Here is a 16,965-nt window from a genome sequence, read left to right as displayed (position 1 = left end):
ACCTGGAAGGAATGCAGTTGCTGGGGGAAGCCCACAGCGTTTCCAGGGCCCCTGATTTCATCCTAGTGCTGCTAATTCCAAGTGGTTGGAACTCATGAGTCAGGTTCCAAAAAATCATGAGATTGGTGCATCGGTGCCCTCCGAGCGTGAGCCCCTCCCTCATTGCCATGTACCAAGGCCAAGTGGAAATTCCCAGGGGAGCTACCCCTGGTGATTATAGTATGGGCGTGGGTGCTGGGTTCTGCCCGTCATGCCTGCCCCTCTCCACAAGGTAGCTCCATCACTGTGGGAGAAGTTTTATGGGCAGTGAGCCTCACCCCCCTCTTACCTACTGCTGCCCTCTTGTGTGGGGAGACTTAGTGACTCCCCTTTGCACTGAGGCAGGAGAGGGGCATCTGGCATCACTGGCCAGTGCTGGTGGCTGTCACCAGCAGTGTACAGAGAAGCAAGTAGACACCAGCGCTCCACACGATCTTGCTTGTTTGACGGCACTTTACGCTGCTGTGACCTGGCTGGCCTGACAAGGTCAAGACTCTTTCAGTCTAAGGAGAGCAGCTGATATGTCTTGCCTCAAAGTGGCTCAATGGCAGACATACGCCCAGGGGCACCATAGGTCACCCTCTGTATATGCACTAAGCAATTCTGCGTGGCCCTGGCCTCTAGGGAGCATTGCATTGTGATCCTGCACCTTGTACAGAGTGCACCAAACTCTCTGAGCCTCATAAAGGATTTCTTTGGCCCGTGTCTTTTGGTCACTTGGCTGTACATACGATCCACTGGTGAGAATCCGGCCCAGATGGTGTCTTTAGAGAGGGGGAAATTGCTCACGAGTAGTTCTGTTTCTCTGGAGATATTGTCTGGCAGGATTCTCATCCCACCCAGCATTCCCCTCCCCCCCATTTGGATTTTCTTTGAGGAGGGGGTGATGTGTGTGGAGGTCACAGTCTGACTCTAGGCAATCACGTACTAGGTACTCAAGGCCCATTCCTGATCTGCAGTGCTAGTCGCTAGAGAGAGAAAGGGGGTTGTTTATATTCTTGTGGAGTGAGATGCCTGCATGTCTCACACTGGAGACACGAGACCCAGCAGTGAGAATCCGGTGAGATGATCCAAAAAGCAGAATGACAGAGAAGTAATTTGCCATTACCCACCTTCATTCAATAGGTACATAAACCTCTGAGATCCCAGGACAGAAAGAAGGGCAACACATCATTATTCCGATTCCCCAGAAAGAACACACATGGATTATGATGTGGGGGAGAGGAGGGATTTACACTGGAGATTTTAATTAGCAATTAGTAAAGAGATTTTTAACTCAAATGTAGTTTCAGTGCTAACATACAGCTGCAAGAGCAGAAGATCTACCAAAATGTTAGCCACCTTTGAAAATAAGTGCCTATGGAATATCCTGGGCATTGGATGGAAAGATTTCATCAGCAACAAAGAGATCCAAGAAATCACCAACCAGCAGCTCATCTCCACTAGAATCAGAAGGAAGCGCTGGACACATGTAGGGCATGTACCCTGGAGACCAACGCAGACTCCCACAGGAAGCTGTTCACCAACTGGTGTGAGGAAAGGAGGGCGCCCAAAAGAAAGCTTAAGAAGACCTCTTAGCAGGGAGGGCAGGACAGTTCTTAACACCACAGAGCAGCTGGAAGCAGCAGCAAATGGCAGGGAGTGGGACTAGTTTCCACCCTGTGCAGGATGCAATAATAATAAACGATATCTGGAATCCAGGCACCTTGGCATCTAAACTAGTACCACACCCGCCTTGTCTCCTACCCATGCCGCCCTCCCATGCTAGCTCAAGGCCTGGCTTCCTCCAGCACCTGGCGCAATGGGAGCCAACAACTGGCACCTCTGGGCAAGGGTGTGTTACAAACAGCAATAAGCCAGGTGACAGATTCTGGGTTCTGGGTTTGTATCAATCTGGTTTGAGCTCTCCGGGCAGTTTGCACAGACCGCACCAGTTCAAGCATTAATAAGGGCCCATCATCAGTCCAGATTTGGTCCTATCTGCACCCCCAGAGAGTCCACAGACCTACCCTGCAATAAGGGGGAAGGCGAGTCTGGCCACTGCCCGTATAAACTCCCCCCACACACACCCTTGGCATCTGTGCATCTCCAGCCGGATGGCAACCCCGCTGTCACCCCTTGCTGCGGGGCTGCGTAACCAGGTCCGAAAGAGAGGGACTGTCCCTTTAAAGCCAGGCTGTGTGCGAAGCCCGTCCCACCGCGCGTCAGCTGATAGGGGCTCCAAGCCGGGGCAGAGCAGCCTTCTCCCCGCGCCCCCCAGCTTTGCAATGCACGCGCCCCACTCAGAGCTGCTCCCCCCACTGCAGCCCCAACGGAACTCTTAAAGGGCCAGGCGGGCTCCGGCTCTGCACCAGCAGCCGCTGCTGCGGGGCTCAGGTGCATTGTGGGACAACAAAGTTACTTGCAGTTCGGAGTGAGGAAGGGGTGGGGGGCAGCTGGCCTCGCCGGGTGCAAGGATGCGGTGGGTGCCCCCCAGCCGCGGGGGCAGCGCGGGGCTCTGCCTGGCCAGAGGGGCGGGTAGACAGGGCAGCAGGTGGGGAAAGGTCGCTGGGGAGCGGATGCAAAGAGAGAAGTTGGTGCTGCTCGCCAGGCTGTGGCTTGGAGGGGGAGGAGAGGGCGATGCCCACGTTGCTCATGCTGCCTTCAGCCCCGCTAGGCCCTGCCTTGCCCCCTTGCAGTGGGATGTGCCAACAGGTGCCCACATGCCCAAGGGGACCATCCCCATTAGCGGAGTCTTTGCCCTGTGGCAGCTGGATTGGCTGCGTGACCAGGCTTTGCAAGTTACTGCAATGGGGCGGGGGGAGAGTCTGGAGCCAACAGCTCCCCATGAACCCAGCCAGCAAGAGAGGCACTGAGCCAATCTGGGCTGGGAGTCGCCTCCCCAGGGGCTGGGACCCGCTGACTGGTGTCCTCTGCAAGTCTGATGTGGGCCTAAGATGCAGGCAGGGGCTGGCCCAGGGGAGGGGTTAGGATTGGGGTCCAGGCTTTGCACAACTTGGGTGTTTTGCTAGCAAAGTGCCGTTAAACTCAACTGTTACCATTGGAAGGTTTTTCCTTCCCTTGGTGATTTCTTGGGTTGACCTAGAAGCATTTCTACAGGGGCCTGAGGAAACTAACGTCAACTCTTCAGTGCAAGAGGCCAAAGTGTGTCTGATGGTTGGAGCTGGAAATCCTGAGAGTCCGATTTTTGGGTACTGACTCCTCGGACTTGGGAGCCCCAGGTTCAATTCCTAGTTCTGTCAAAGACTTCCTGCGTGGCATTGGGCAAGTCGCTTAGCTTCTCCGTGCCTCAGTTTCCCCATCTGTATAATGGGATGAATTGCATGTCTTTTCAGCATGGGGGGGAGGGAGAAAGTGCATTTAAAGATAGTGAGGTGCTCACATACTGTAGTAATGGGAGCCATATAAGTATCTTAGAGAGTAACTAGAGAGCCAGAGTGGGTGAGGCCATATCTTTAATTGGACCAACTATAATATAAGATATGGCCTACTCCACCTTGTCTCTAATATCCTGGGAGCCACACAGCTACCACTACACATAGATAGTAATCAGCGTAATAGGACTTCACAAATGAACTCTGAGTTTCTGATCGACACTGACTTGCTCAAGCCTCAGTGCCGAGAGCAAGTGATTTGGCATGGAGAAGTGCACCAGCGGGTGTTCAGACACAAATCTCTGATATATCCCAACCCTAATCCCATTTAAACCAGTGCCAGAACTCCTCTAGATTTCAGTTGGCTCTGGATTATGCCCACAGACAGGCTCTGCAGAACAGATCCACTTTTAATCATAATTGCAGCATATACCCTGCAATCCCCAGCTGTGCTCCTGCCTTATTTAATAAGTTATTAGTTCCACTGGGAGTTTCACTCTGGTCAAGCTCTTTAGAAGCCCATTCCGTGGTAGGAGTGTGCATACATAGGTCTATGTCCATCTCTGTAAAAGATATTTTGTCTGTTACTTTCCCATCCTTAATATTTCCTTGTGTAACAGCAGCTGTATCCAGGGAAGGCGAAAAAACAGTCACCAACCCCTCTACGGAGGGCTCTGTAAGCAGCAGAAGCACCACTAAGCGCCTGAAAGAGTGTAACGCTGAACGATGGAAGATATCCCACCAGGAGATCTGGACAAGGCTGCTGGTGGGGATCAGAACAGCTCAGCGACAGCGCGTCTGCATTTGTATCCAGGCATGCAGGACGATGCCAATCCAGATCTTGACCAAGGCCTTGCTGCGCAAACTGGTTAGTTGCTTGGGGTTGACGGGGTGGGGAATGGCTGGGAGGAATGGATCCAGAAGCTGTTAGTCACTGGGCACCATGAGTGGGAGATAAACCCAGCAGCAGAGGAAAATCCCTCGCTGTGATCTTAGGAGAGAAGAGGGAGTGTAGGAAGAGTTGTCTGGAATGGCTGATTATCTCCATGCCACTTTATTAACCCGTCCCTTTACATACTTCCTGGGCTTATAAAGCCCACCCCAGGGGGACTCTGGCCAGCCGCTGTGAACTAAACCCACTTCTATCATTCAAATAACTGAGGAACAAATGGATAGTAAGTGGTGCCTTCGTACAAGCAGTGCACAAATAGCACCCAAAGGACCCTCAGCCTCTGGGACAGCTGTTCCACAAAGGTACGAGTGAGAAGCAGCAACAAAGTTTACTGTGGTTGGAGCAGGAGCATGGGGGTCAGGACACGTGGGTTGTGTTATTAGAGGACTGAACAAAGGACTGGGAACTTGAAGCTCCTGAATTCTAATCCTAGCTCTGTGCAGCCTTGATCAAGTCACTCAGGTCAAAGATAGCAAAAGTGGTCACGGATTTGTGAATGTCACAGTTTGTGGGTGTCCTGTTTGAGACCCCACAGGCCTAGCATTTACCGATACTGCACGCTGCAGCCTTCATCAACTTCTAATGGAGTGGCACTGGCCCTGGTATCTCAAGTTGGGCATCCAAAAGTCGACAGCTACTTTTGAAGATTTGGGCCTTAAACTCCAGTCTGGTTCCTCTTGGTAAAACAGGGAGGAAGATTTATTTATTCCCTAAGGGTTAGCTAGTAAACGTATAGTGCTTGGAAGATGGGTGCTGTGTAACCTTGTTCGTTGCATTATGTTATATAGTATCAGTCCCTTTTTGGGAAACATCACTAGCCCAGATTCTGCTCTTCAGCAAGAAACAACTCACCTTCTCAACCAGTGTTTAACTTTTTTTTTTTTTTTATAAACAAAGCAGGTGCTTCCCTGAATCACTCGACCACCCTGACAGACAGACAGAGAGGCAACGAGGTCTCTGCCCTTCCAGCAACCCTCGACAGTGAGTATCGCAGGGCTGCAAGATCACATTCTCAGAGGCACAACTTCTGCTGTGAAACACTCATGGGAAAGGCTGTGATCCAAGACTTCGGAGTCTTGGCATTTCTTTGGTGTTCAGCAAATATCTGTGAATCCCACTAACAAAGTGTGAGTCTTGTCCCCCTCTAGGGGCAGGGCCACATAGAAGATAATAGCTTCTACTGCTGCCAGTTACTCCATTAGTTCACATAGTAGAGGACTGTGCTGTGAATCCAAAGATCATGGATTTTTGGGGTGTTTGTTTTTTTTTTAATTTTTCCACGTTTTCCTTTTTTAAAGACCTTAGGAAATTGCATTAAAATATGGTAAATAAACATTCAGGTTAGAAAGTCAAGCTTTCAGAAGTTAGGAAATGCCAGAATTACGGTTGCCTGTGCAACCTAACTTGGCCTGCCGTGTGCGTGTGCATTATGACACAGTATTTAATGACGTGATCACATGCTATTTTTAACACCGAAACCCTGCCTCATGCAGTGCTCAGGATGGGTGGTGCTATACGAATGAGCAGCTATTCAATATTCTGTTTTCTTCTCACTGTTCGGTGTGTGGCCCTAGGCCTTATTTACTGCGCACTATTCAAACCCTGCTCTGACTACAGAATTATAATTTCCTCGTGGGCTTTTCTGCAATACTCTTCACTATGGCATCGGAGTGTTTTACAGACATAACACTCCTGTGAGCTGAGGGGATTATTGTTACCATAGTACAGATGGGGAACTGAAGCACAGAGAGAATAGGATCAGAAGTGTCCAATAATTGTGGGTGCCCAATCTGAAAGGGCGAGGGCTGATTTGTCAGAGTCCTTAGCATTAAAGAACATTTCAGACGTTCAAAGAACAGCTCCCATTGACTTCAGCTCTTCTGTATGTCAGACCCCAGGGGGTCAGAGTGGGCCTCCAGAAAACGAGGCATGCGCAATTAGTGGCCACCCGCGTAAAGTCTGATGTAAGTGACTTGCCCAGCATCACACAGGAACTCTGTGGCAGAAGCAGGGGTAGAATCCAGCTCTCCAGGGCTGCATTCGACCACCTTAACCATGAGACCCTGCGTGCTCTTCCTGCAGTTCCCTGCCTCCTTCGCTGCACACCTGCCAGCTTCTGCAACAAATGAGACAGGGGCCTTACAGACAACAGCCTCCTCTGCACAACCCGAGTACATCCAGCCTGTGCAGTGAATAAGGCAGGGGTCCTGTGGAAAAAATGCCCCAGGTTTCACAGCTGTTTGCGAACAGCAAAGGAACGTTGAGAGTCAGGGAACTTCCACAATGGTCTAGGACTCCTGCTTTGGCATAGATACACGCTTTACTGTGGCTGAATGTCCGGGCTGTCCCCCGGTGTCATCTGTAAAGTCAGAATGGCTGAGACCTTCCTGGGTGGTAACAAACCGCGAGCCCCATGGACGATTGACCCTGGCGATATTCCAAACACAGAGTCGTCAGCGACGCTTGTAGCTGCTCCCCTCGCTTCACGCTGACTCGGCCGTTCTAGGCTTCATGGTGACCGTCCCAGAATCCTGCGGGATAGATTTCTGTGTTGGTAGAACCTCCCCCAGGTGGAACTACCCCGGTTCTGCTCTGCAACATGTCACCACTTCAACGCTTTTTTTTTTTTTTAAACGAGGCAGGTACGTCCCTGAAGCACTCGACCACCCTGACAAACAGACAGAGAGGCAACGAGGTCTCTGCCCTCCCAGCAACCCTCGACAGTGAGTATCACAGGGCTGCAAGATCACACGCTCAGAGGTGCCGCTTGCGCTGCGAAAGACGCTTGTGTTCTAGGGCCAGTGTCCCTCAACCTTTTTGATACCAGGGACCAGCTTGCTGCCTTCCTAAACTGTGTCAGGGAGATCTCCGGGACCGGTCATTGAGACACACGGCACTAGGGGGGAGCTTCAAGTTTTTCAGCCAGGGAGAGCAGCTTTTGCAGCTAAGACACCAGTAGATGTTCACTCTTCCTCCTTTTCTCCTGCCAGTCACATGGGGCACTGCCGATGTTTCCACAATGGGGTGCTAATCAGGGCATCCAGCAGAACATTGTCCTTGTATCTCCCTCTTACAGTAAAATTGTTCCCAGAGCATTTTTACTGCATCCCATTTGTTTTAATGATATGTCGGTGCTCCTCTCCTGCACTAGTTAACAAATAGCAGGGTAGTTTTAAAACAACTAGCTTGGTAAGTGATGGTAGGAAAAAAGTGTAATTTCCCCATTTTTTTTTAGCTCCCCAGTTGCTGTGAACTTTGTTGTAAATCTTTCAGACAAGATCGGGTCGGATATTTGATTGTATTTGTGTTGTTTGTATTTGCCTCGTATTAATGGGACGCTCAGCTAGTTAAAGATTAGGTTGAACAGATACATTTTTAAAAACAAAATGTGTATCAAACCGAAATGTCAACGTAGAAATGTTTGTATGAAACAAAAAAACCAAAAATCCGTGATTGTTTTTGTTTAGATGTGAACATCCCTGCAGCTCCTGCACCCCCAACATTGCAGGGCAGTGCTAGTGCAGAGGAACTTGAACGCAAAACTAGCTACAGACAGTCAGTTTGTGGCTACTTGTGCAAATGGATGCCAAGCAGCAGCACTGGGGGTGAAAGGCCAAGGCCTCAGTCCGGCAGACATTTAAATACGGGTCTAACTAATATGCGTGAAGAGTTGCAGTGACTCGATGCAGTAGGAAGTCCTCCAATGGGATAGAATCATAGAATATCAGGGTTGGAAGGGACCTCAGGAGGTCATCTAGTCCAACCCCCTGCTCAAAGCAGGACCAATCCCCAGACAGATTTTTGCCCCAGATCCCCTAAGTGGCCCCCTCAAGGATTGAACTCACAACCCTGGGTTTAGCAGGCCAATGCTCAAACCACTGAGCTACCCCTCCCCTGCATCTCAGAATTATTTTTGGTGTGATGGCTGGGAGTAGAGCTATTAATAGGTAAGGGGTTTGGGGGGTTTTTTTGTTTTTTTTTACAGATGTGATCTTTATCCCAATAACGTTTCTTATTTTATCCCGTTTCAGTGAGAGCAAGTTTTCTGAGCAGGATTAGTGAGGAGGAAAAAACCCAACTCCTACTTCACCCATTTTGGCTCAGTTGATTCTACCCCACGCTCCCACCAGAGCAGAGAATGTGAAGCCATAATGCAGCTGCCTGCTTAGGCCAGCCCTGATCTTGCATAGGCTGTACACGTACTTACCTGTATCTCCAGACAGCAAATACGAAAAGATGTAATTCTAACGTTTTGTTTCCTTTCCAACACCAGCTTTGTCCATCCACCAGTTGGCTGCTCAGGGTGAACTCAGTCAGCTGAAAGAGTATCTCCGAAAAGGTGCGTGCATCAAACTTCAAGTCTGTCTCTCCGTCTCCTTCCCCCACTTTATCCTGGTTTTTAGGGACAATTTAAGTTTTTGATGTAGAACTTTAATGGCTGCACAGAGTCCTAAGCACGTACCTAGCTGGTCTCCTCCGTTGCTTCAAGAGGCCTCTCCTGGAGTAGGCAGCGTGACAGCTATAGCATTTCGATCACAAGGGAGCTGCCTGGTGACGTCTGGCTCTGTGTGATAGACTAGAGACATGGCAAATGCTCAGACTGCCAAGGGGGGCCACAGCGGGGGCTGCAAGGTCAGAGCCTCTCCCCAGCTCCAGCCTTCCCTTTGCATTTATTGCACTGAATACCTGGTGTCCTGCTGTGAGGATTCAGCAGGAACAAACCCCAGGTGCCATCACAGAAGGTTTTCCCCAAGGGGGGCTAGTTCTAACTGGAAGCCAAGCCCAGTTCACACAACCCCAGACTCCTCTGGTTGGAGGACCAACAGGGTAGTATTCTTCTTCCCCACTGATAACGGCCAACCTCTGTCTCACAAGCAGCCAGTAGATAGCCTGCTTCTGTGCAAGGTGAAGGGGAGGCTGAGATTAACCCCTTCTTCCCCAGGGATCAGGTCGTGCTCCCATACTTCGTAGCACCAATTCTTCTCTAAAGTTCATTTTGTATTTTCCTTCCATTATCTTCTTGCTTCTTGATTTGTTTTCCTTCCCCCATATCCCTCCTGGAGCCTTGTTGTTCCCTTCCTCCCTGGGGCCAGGCTCTGAGCCAGTGTTCCAGGCCCAAGAGAGCAACACACAGAGTGGTACACGAGCGAACTGGGAAATCCCTCTCTCTTTGGGAGCACTGAATTTTTTTAAGGACACAAATGCTCCCCTGGAAGCAGTGGGGGACAGGTGACATGCGGCCTGAGCATAGGAGTGGTAGCCAGGAACCCCTCTGACCTCTTCTCCTGCTCTGTGACCTTGGGCAAGTCATGCCACCAGTCCGTGCCTCAGTTTCCCCATGTGCAAAATTCAGCTAATGCTACTGAACCAGGGGGTGGAGAGGAATATTCTTATGACTGCAAAGCCCTCTGAAGGCTGAGTTCTTGTAACCACGGGAGCAAATGGTGGATGGTCCGTATGTACAAGGCTCTTTTTTCTTGTCTGCTCAGGGGAGAACTTGGTGAACAAGCCCGACGAGAGAGGCTTCACTCCTCTGATCTGGGCCTCTGCCTTCGGGGAGATTGAAACAGTCCGTCATCTGCTCGACTGGGTAAGAGCCCAGCGCCAGCCTGGGTGTTTATATTGGCTGGTGGTTGGGCGAAGATGCCCCTCTGGATTTCTCCCCAAATTGAGTGCCCTGCGCTGAGCTCTCCTGGCCACACAGCACCGAGCGTAGCTGCGCCTGGCAACCGCTCCGCTTAGTCAGCCATGTTTTGATGGAACAAAGCAAAGCGCTTTCCCTTGCTCTCCCCCAGCCCCTCAGGGATGAAGGGGCCACCTCTGTTGGACTTAACCCTGGAAATCGGGTCACAAAACTTGCTCCTACGCTTCGAGCACCCCTCTCTCTTCCCCGCCGCCCCTTCCCATTGCGCTAGTTACCATATCAATCTGACAGCAAGATCATTGTCGCTGAAAAGTCTCTGCCAACCCCAGGGCAATTCGGATTTCCAGCCAGCCAATCTCCACCTCAGGTCGTCACAGAAGGGTGGTTTTACTGATGGATTTAGCAGCTGGTTTTTTTTCCAGGGGAACAAAACAGATAGAAAAACACTTTTGCAAGGTTAATGTAACATCAGTTATCAGACAGTTCTGATCAAGCCATCTGTAGGCTAAGTCAGGAGCTTAAAGAGCCTTATCTTGCGACTCGCAATAGCTGTTTGTAATTAAAGATCTGCATATTGGTCATTTGAGATCTGCCTTATCGCTGGGCTGCATAATCCACCCGTAGTTTTGCCCAAGTATTTTTACTCCGTGCTGCATTGTCCTCGGGCTGCACCCTCGTTTGATTGGGGCCTTTAGAAATATGTCAGTTACAGTCCTGAAGCAGTGGAGGGTTTATTGTTAGCTTCTGGACAAAGCAAAATTCCTTGCTGCGTGGGGTGTTTAATCGAGGGGGAAGCTGCTACCCCAGAGGGTTCAGAGAAGAGCCACGAGAATGATTAAAGGGTTCGAAAACCTGCCTGATAGTGATAGACTCCAGGAGCTCAATGTATTTATTTTAACAAAAAGAAGGTTAAGAAGTAACTTGATCACAGTCTAAGTATCTACCCAGGAAACAAATACAGTAAAAGCTGTTTTATCCGGCATGTTGGGGGAATAGGGGGTGCTGGTAAGTGAAAAGTGCTGGTTAACTAAGAGAGAGGGGTTTGGATGCAGGGCAGGAGATTGGGGCATAGAAGGGGGTGCGGGCTCTGAGAGGGAGTTTGGGTGCGGGAGGGGGCTCGAGGTGCTGGATCCGAGGGGCGCTCACCTTGGGCGGCTCCCTGCAAGTGGTGACCTGTCTCAGCTGCTCCTGGGTGGAGGTGCGACAGGCAGGTCTGCGCGCTGCCTCCACCCACAGGCGCTGTCCTCGCAACTCCCATTGGCCACGGTTCCTGGCCAATGGGAGCTGCCGAGCCAGTACCTGGGGCAGAGCAGGGGCAGAGCAGCCTGCCGCGCCTCCGCCTAGGAGCAGCTGGGACAGGTCACTGCTTGCGGGGAGCCGCCCAAGGTGAGCGCCCCACAGATCTAGCACCCGCACCCCCTCCTGCACTCTGAACCCCTCGTAGCCGTTCCTCCGCCTAGGAGCAGCCGGGACAGGTCGCTGCTTCCGGGGAGCCATGTGGAGCCAGGTAGGGAGCCTGCCAGCTCTGCGCCAAGCGGGACTATAAACCAGACTTTCTATGGAGATTAGAAATGCCGGTTTATAGAGCTTTCTGGATGGCACAGGGCCGGATAATACCGCTTTGACTGTATTTCATAATGGGCTCTTTCATCGAGCAGAGAAAGGTCGAACACCAATCAACGGCTGGAAGTAGAAGCTAGCCAAATTCAGACGGGAAATCAGGCGTACATTTTTGACAGGGAGGGTAATTAACCATTGGAACAACTTACTGAGGTCGTGATGGGTTCTCTGTCACCGACACGTTTTCAGTCAAGACTGGATGCTTTTCTAAAAGATCTGCTCTCGGAATTATTTTGGAGATGTTCTCGGACCCGTGCTGTCCAGGAGCTCAGACTAGGTGATCACGGTGGTCCCTTTGGGACTTGAAATTTATAAACCTACGAATGACCTATACTGTAGGGGGAAGGCCTCGGTAGCTGCGTGGGGCTTTTCCAATATCCAGTTTCTTTAAGGGGGGGGTGGGAAGCCCTCGTCGTTTCTGCCCCACAGAAAAGAATCGGCATGCTGGGAAGCAATGGCCAGACCGTTCAGTCTGATCTCAGAGTTCGGACAATACCTCTGTGAGTTGGAGCCGCTCAGGTGAGCGGATAAGCCTGGGCATGCGCGTGCCAGTGAAGTGGCACGTCACGCAGCGGTAACCATGAGCGAACAGAGCCTTGACCATCCCAGTGCACTTGTGTGTGACCTGTTTTCTTCTGCATTGCTGGTTTCCCCCTTGTCCTGCCCCAGGGTGCGGACCCCCACGTACTGGCCAAGGAGCGGGAGAGCGCGTTGTCGCTGGCCAGCACCGGAGGATACACCGATATAGTGACCATGCTGCTGGAAAGAGACGTAGATATCAATATATACGACTGGGTAAATGCACTGGTGCTTCCTGCCAATGTCACTCCCTGCAACAGCCATCCTGGGCTTTTGCTGTTGCTAAAGGTTGGCTTTAAAAAATATCCTGCTTATGACTGGGGTTAAAGAAATTAATTTTAAAAAGAAACACCGATGCCAAGCTGGGGAGAAATTCATTGGCCCCCCATCAAGCCCGTTGGTCTGTTTTCAGTTAAGATTCCACATAGGACCAGCAGTGTCTTGAATGCCCCCTTCAGGGACCAGCCAAAATGGTTTGCCTGGTGGAGATAGTTCTTTAGTGAACTGCCTGCCCTGGGGAACTTAGGAGACTTTAAAGTGGCCCCTTCAGAGAGGCAATTGCTCATTCTCTGGGGTGGTTTACAAACTACAAGCCAATGCATTTAGAAATAAAATGACTTTGAAAGTAAACTTCTAACCCACCTAAAGCTCCAGAGAATGCAGAGCCTTGAAAAATCAAAACCAAAGCTCCAGCCAGCCCAGAGAGACACAGCCACGAGCCGTGGCCCAAGAGCAGGCCTGGTGGGCCTCTGAGATCTCGCCCTCTCAGACAGAGCTCCCCGCTCAGCCTGAAGAGCGGCAGAATCGAGTCCTTCATTTACACCGTTCTTCCATTGCGACTCGCTCGGGGCGCTGCTATGGCGGGTGGGCGGTGGGAGCCGGGTGGCCAACTGAGCTCACCCCACAGCTGCTGACTCGGTTTAGCTGCCACACGACACCCTGTGAAACTTCTTTGAGTTCTGATGGTACCTGAGCGTTTGGCGTCCGGGTGAAATTCGGGGCGCGCTCTCAGGGCTGCCGTCTCCTGTCTCCCTGCAGAACGGAGGCACCCCGTTGCTGTATGCCGTGCGTGGCAACCACGTGAAGTGTGTCGAGGCTTTACTAGGTAATGAGACAGACTTTCACGTGCTGGTTTTTAAGTGCCTGTTTACTGCGAACGCTGCCTGGAAGCGCTGATGTGGGGAGAGGCATGGAGTTATTTGGGTATCAGAAGGTGACGTGCATCCCTCGACAAATAGTAGCACGTAACAGATGGGCCAAAGCCAGGGCTCCCGAGACCCAAAGCTGCAGTGAGTTTCCAGCACTTGCACCTTTTGTTCTGGGTCTCTGCATGGAATGGCCAAGATAGGCCCTAGAGCCCGCTGCTCAGTAGAGTGAGATGAGCTGTCTGTGCAGAGAGGAATCTGCCCCTGAGCACGTGCTCCTGTCTGCTTTCAGCTCGCGGTGCTGATCTGACGACAGAAGCCGACTCCGGCTACACCCCCATGGATCTGGCCGTGGCGTTGGGACACAAGAAAGGCAAGTGTCCTGCCCTTCAGACTGTCTAGAATGGGGGGGTTGGACCCGAACCCTGTCCCGCTCCAGTACGGTTCCTCAGTGCTGAGTGCCACCTGTGGCATTCCCTAAACTGCACGGACACGGGATCGTCCCACTTTCCTGCTTGCTGAATTTGGCCCAGAAAATCAGATTCTCTAGAGAGGGCATTAACACAGCACAGCTCACACCCAGCTGCTCACAGGGGCCAAGCCAGGGAGGGGTTGGGTGCAGTACGTGGTCAGCCAAACAGAAACAAATCTAAATTGCACACTTCCAAGGGGATACTGGAAGCAGAACGACTAAGAAACCCCAATGGTTGCTGCCATGTGGGGAGCGCATATAGGCTGGCCACACTCCAGCTGTGCCTGTTTGAAACTTTACTGGTGTCTCTTCTCTTTGTGCCCATTAGTTCAACAGGTTATTGAGAACCACATCCTCAAGCTGTTTCAGACCAAGAAACTGGAGTGACGCTGGCTCGTGCTCCCTGGCTGAAAGAAGCAGGGCTTTGCTGTCTCCGTCAGCTCTCCAGATGCTGCATGGGAACAAGGTGGCCAGACGCGCTGTCTCTTTCCAAGGGCTGACACTCCTGCAGCAGATGTGTGCTGCCACTGCCGAGCGGGTGTGGAGGGAGCTTTAGAGGAAATCCCTGATGGAGGAGGAGCTGTTTACTCTCCAAGCAGGTGGCAAAGGAGAAGCATCCCACACACAGCGAGACACTGAATTGTCCAGGTAGCTGCATTTCTGCTGCGAACAAGACTGCAAACCGCCTCCCTCTGCCCCCTCTGTGTGTGTGTGTATTAAATGGTGCCTAAAGCAGCCCTGCCTGAATGCAGTAGCCGCGGGGTGGGGCTGTGCTGGGAACTGGGGCTTGCTCAGAGAAATGCTCTTTGGGGTGCTGCCTGTTCTTCCGATGGGGTGAGGGTGAACCCTGCCGCCTTCGAAAGGGAGGCCATGGGGGGATTGAAAGTCTGCCCTGCTGGGGCAACCCTCTTCCCCCGGCCCACGCCGCGGCCATTGACCATGCTTGTTGCAATGGCGTAGGGAGAGTTCAGGTCCGTGTACAGCATGCTGAGCATACTGCAGCGAGCTCTGGTGGAAGCAGGTTAGGTGGGGAGACCGTCTGCTCGACAATTCCCTCCCGCCCCGGGCTAAACTCTGTGAGCTGCTCTAACCAGAGCCCCCCTCACCTGGCTCTTCAGACCAGCCACGTAGGGCTTGAAAATGCCACCCTGCTGCACTTACCCTCGCTCCCAGTGCAGACAGAACAGGCAGCAGCGCTGGGAGTCATGTCCCACAAGCAGCCTCTTCAGTCTAGGGGCTTCCCTCCACCCTGGTCACACTCAGCAACTGTTATTCACGCAGGTTCCTCCCTGGCAGCTGTTGTGTCTTTGGAGGGGAGAAAGGTGCTGCTTGGATCTTTGGCCCTTGCAGCATCAGTTGGGAGGCAGCTGATTAGTTACAGGTGGGGCTGCAAATCTCCTTAAAGGGCCAGTCCCCCCATGACACTCATTGAGGTTTATGCCCTTCACATGTTAGTAGATGGTTAGGTCACTCCCCCGCCCCGCCCCCCCCATCCCTCGCCAAGGCTGCATGTGCTTCAAACCTCACCTCTTTAAAGGGCCAGTTACCCGCTCTAGTTCAACCGTGATTAAAACAAGGCATCCCTGAGTGATCCCAGGGAAGCCCTGAGCCGCTGTGCTGCCCTGGCCTGCAGGGCAGCCCCGGTGAGCAAGCCACCATCTCGCCTTCCCGAACGGGCTGCTGGGTCGGACGGATGGGACCAACGCACGTGCTGGTGAACCCGCTAGGGTCAATCCTGTGGCCACCCCAAGCACGTTGCAGGGAGCGTTAGCAGCAGTTTCTGCCTGGCCCCCTCCAGTGACCATGGTGCATCTTTGCAGCATTGTTCAAAGCTTCCTTCCCCCTGCAGCTTCTTCCCGGAAAAGCTCAACAAATGCCCCCAGCACTGACGCTCCTTTCCTGTTCATCACCTGCCACCCCCCCACTTCCACTCCTTTCCACATTCCTATTTTAGCCTCCCCCATCAACCACCGCCCCTCTTGACTCTCCCCACCAGCTGTCTCCCTTTTTCCATTCGTCCCTTTCAGTGCTGGGGTCAGAGGTACCTCCCCTCTTTAGTTCTCTGTGCAGGCCCCCTAGGGCGCCCTCTGCAGACACACTGTCTCCGGCCGTCCAGTTGGCTCATCGCTGCGCACGGCTCTGTCCGCTCATCAACAGCATCCAGCCACCACTGTTAAAGTCCACATGGTCCAAGCTGAGCTCCCGCATTTTCTCCTTAAGTGCCCATTGCTGCGTGGAAATCTTCCCTAGCCCATCTGGCTTCTCCCAGGCCCAGAACCTGGGCATCATCTGCAGCAGCCCATGTCACATGAGTGGCATGAGACTGTTTAAGGTGCTCTAGACACGTCGATAGGTAGCCATGGCCTGGTCCATGCTTGTGTGCAACGCCACCCTCTGCCAGCTGCAGTCGAAGCTGGGACTTCAGTTAGAAGAGAAACCAGCTGAATTCTATGCAAAGCCATTAGCTTTGAACGCAAAGAAACCTAACTTGTCTTAGACTGGAGAGCTTCTGGCGCATAACTAGCACACTGCCTTGCTTAACCGAGGGACTACAGTGTTTAATTAATGATGGCGAAACCAAAACAGCCAGAAACCCGACTATTCTACAGGATGGGGGTGGCTAGTTTATCGCTTTTCCTTTGAAAGCTGAAGTTACACAACGATGCTTTCGGGAGAGCGTATTTAGAGAAATGGGATTGTCGTCTTATTTAAAAAAGAAATAACAGAAACGCAGAGCGCGCTAAGTGGAAAAGGGGTTGGTATAGGGTGATTGGTCTAAATGGGGTTAGATTAGAAATGAGCTCTAATGGAATCTGGCCTATGTGAGGGGGGCTGGGCTCGGTACCAGAATCAGACCCCCCCACAAAAATCAACAGGGGAATCGTCTGCTCCTTACACTTACAGTCGCTCGAGCACTTTACTGAACAGCTCAGACGCTGCGTGCAGATGGGCCGAGCTACCGCAGGCAGTCAGTAGCTCGTGCGTTGCCCCACTGCTGCCTGGGGATGGAAGGGTGCTTTGGGGCATGCAGCCTTGGGCGTTGGGCTCAGTGGGATTGTCTCCCCCATAAGTAAAAGGCCTGGAGCGAGTGGACTGTTGGCTGATTGTGTTTTTATGTAGGTGTTAATGATACTTCAGAT

General features: G+C 52.0%; 1 protein-coding gene across 6 annotated transcripts; it reads left to right on the top strand.

The window, feature by feature from the left end:
• Nucleotides 1–2,250: 2,250 nt before the first annotated feature.
• RFXANK (regulatory factor X associated ankyrin containing protein) lies at nt 2,251–14,560 on the top strand. 6 transcript variants are annotated; one of them, XM_065422055.1, is made up of 11 exons: nt 2,251–2,415; nt 3,139–3,230; nt 4,037–4,281; nt 5,263–5,346; nt 7,008–7,088; nt 8,639–8,704; nt 9,855–9,955; nt 12,299–12,424; nt 13,247–13,313; nt 13,646–13,726; nt 14,154–14,560. In XM_065422055.1, the coding sequence occupies exons 3-11, from the start codon at nt 4,140–4,142 to the stop codon at nt 14,210–14,212; spliced, it is 807 nt and encodes a 268-aa protein (XP_065278127.1). In that variant the 5' UTR covers nt 2,251–2,415; nt 3,139–3,230; nt 4,037–4,139; the 3' UTR covers nt 14,213–14,560. The 6 variants fall into 6 exon arrangements, with proteins under 6 accessions (XP_065278127.1, XP_065278126.1, XP_065278130.1 ...); XM_065422054.1 differs by having other exon boundaries at nt 4,034–4,281; XM_065422058.1 differs by having other exon boundaries at nt 3,139–3,303; nt 5,266–5,346.
• Nucleotides 14,561–16,965: the final 2,405 nt, after the last annotated feature.

This window comes from Emys orbicularis, chromosome 24 (genome assembly GCF_028017835.1).
Source record: "Emys orbicularis isolate rEmyOrb1 chromosome 24, rEmyOrb1.hap1, whole genome shotgun sequence".
Classification (NCBI taxonomy): Eukaryota; Metazoa; Chordata; order Testudines; family Emydidae; genus Emys; species Emys orbicularis.
Note: the sequence above shows the minus strand (reverse complement) of the source record. Positions and strands in the feature narration are given on the sequence as shown.

What these genes read in the sequence shown, in the direction of transcription:
- RFXANK (XM_065422057.1), top strand. Translation starts at nt 4,140, where the DNA reads ATGGAAGATATCCCACCAGGAGATCTGGACAAGGCTGCTGGTGGGGAT. An exon ending in CCTCCCAGCAACCCTCGACA is followed by an intron (nt 7,089 to 8,638) that starts GTGAGTATCACA and finishes TTCCAACACCAG; the next exon opens with CTTTGTCCATCCACCAGTTG. An exon ending in GTGTGTCGAGGCTTTACTAG is followed by an intron (nt 13,314 to 13,645) that starts GTAATGAGACAG and finishes GTCTGCTTTCAG; the next exon opens with CTCGCGGTGCTGATCTGACG.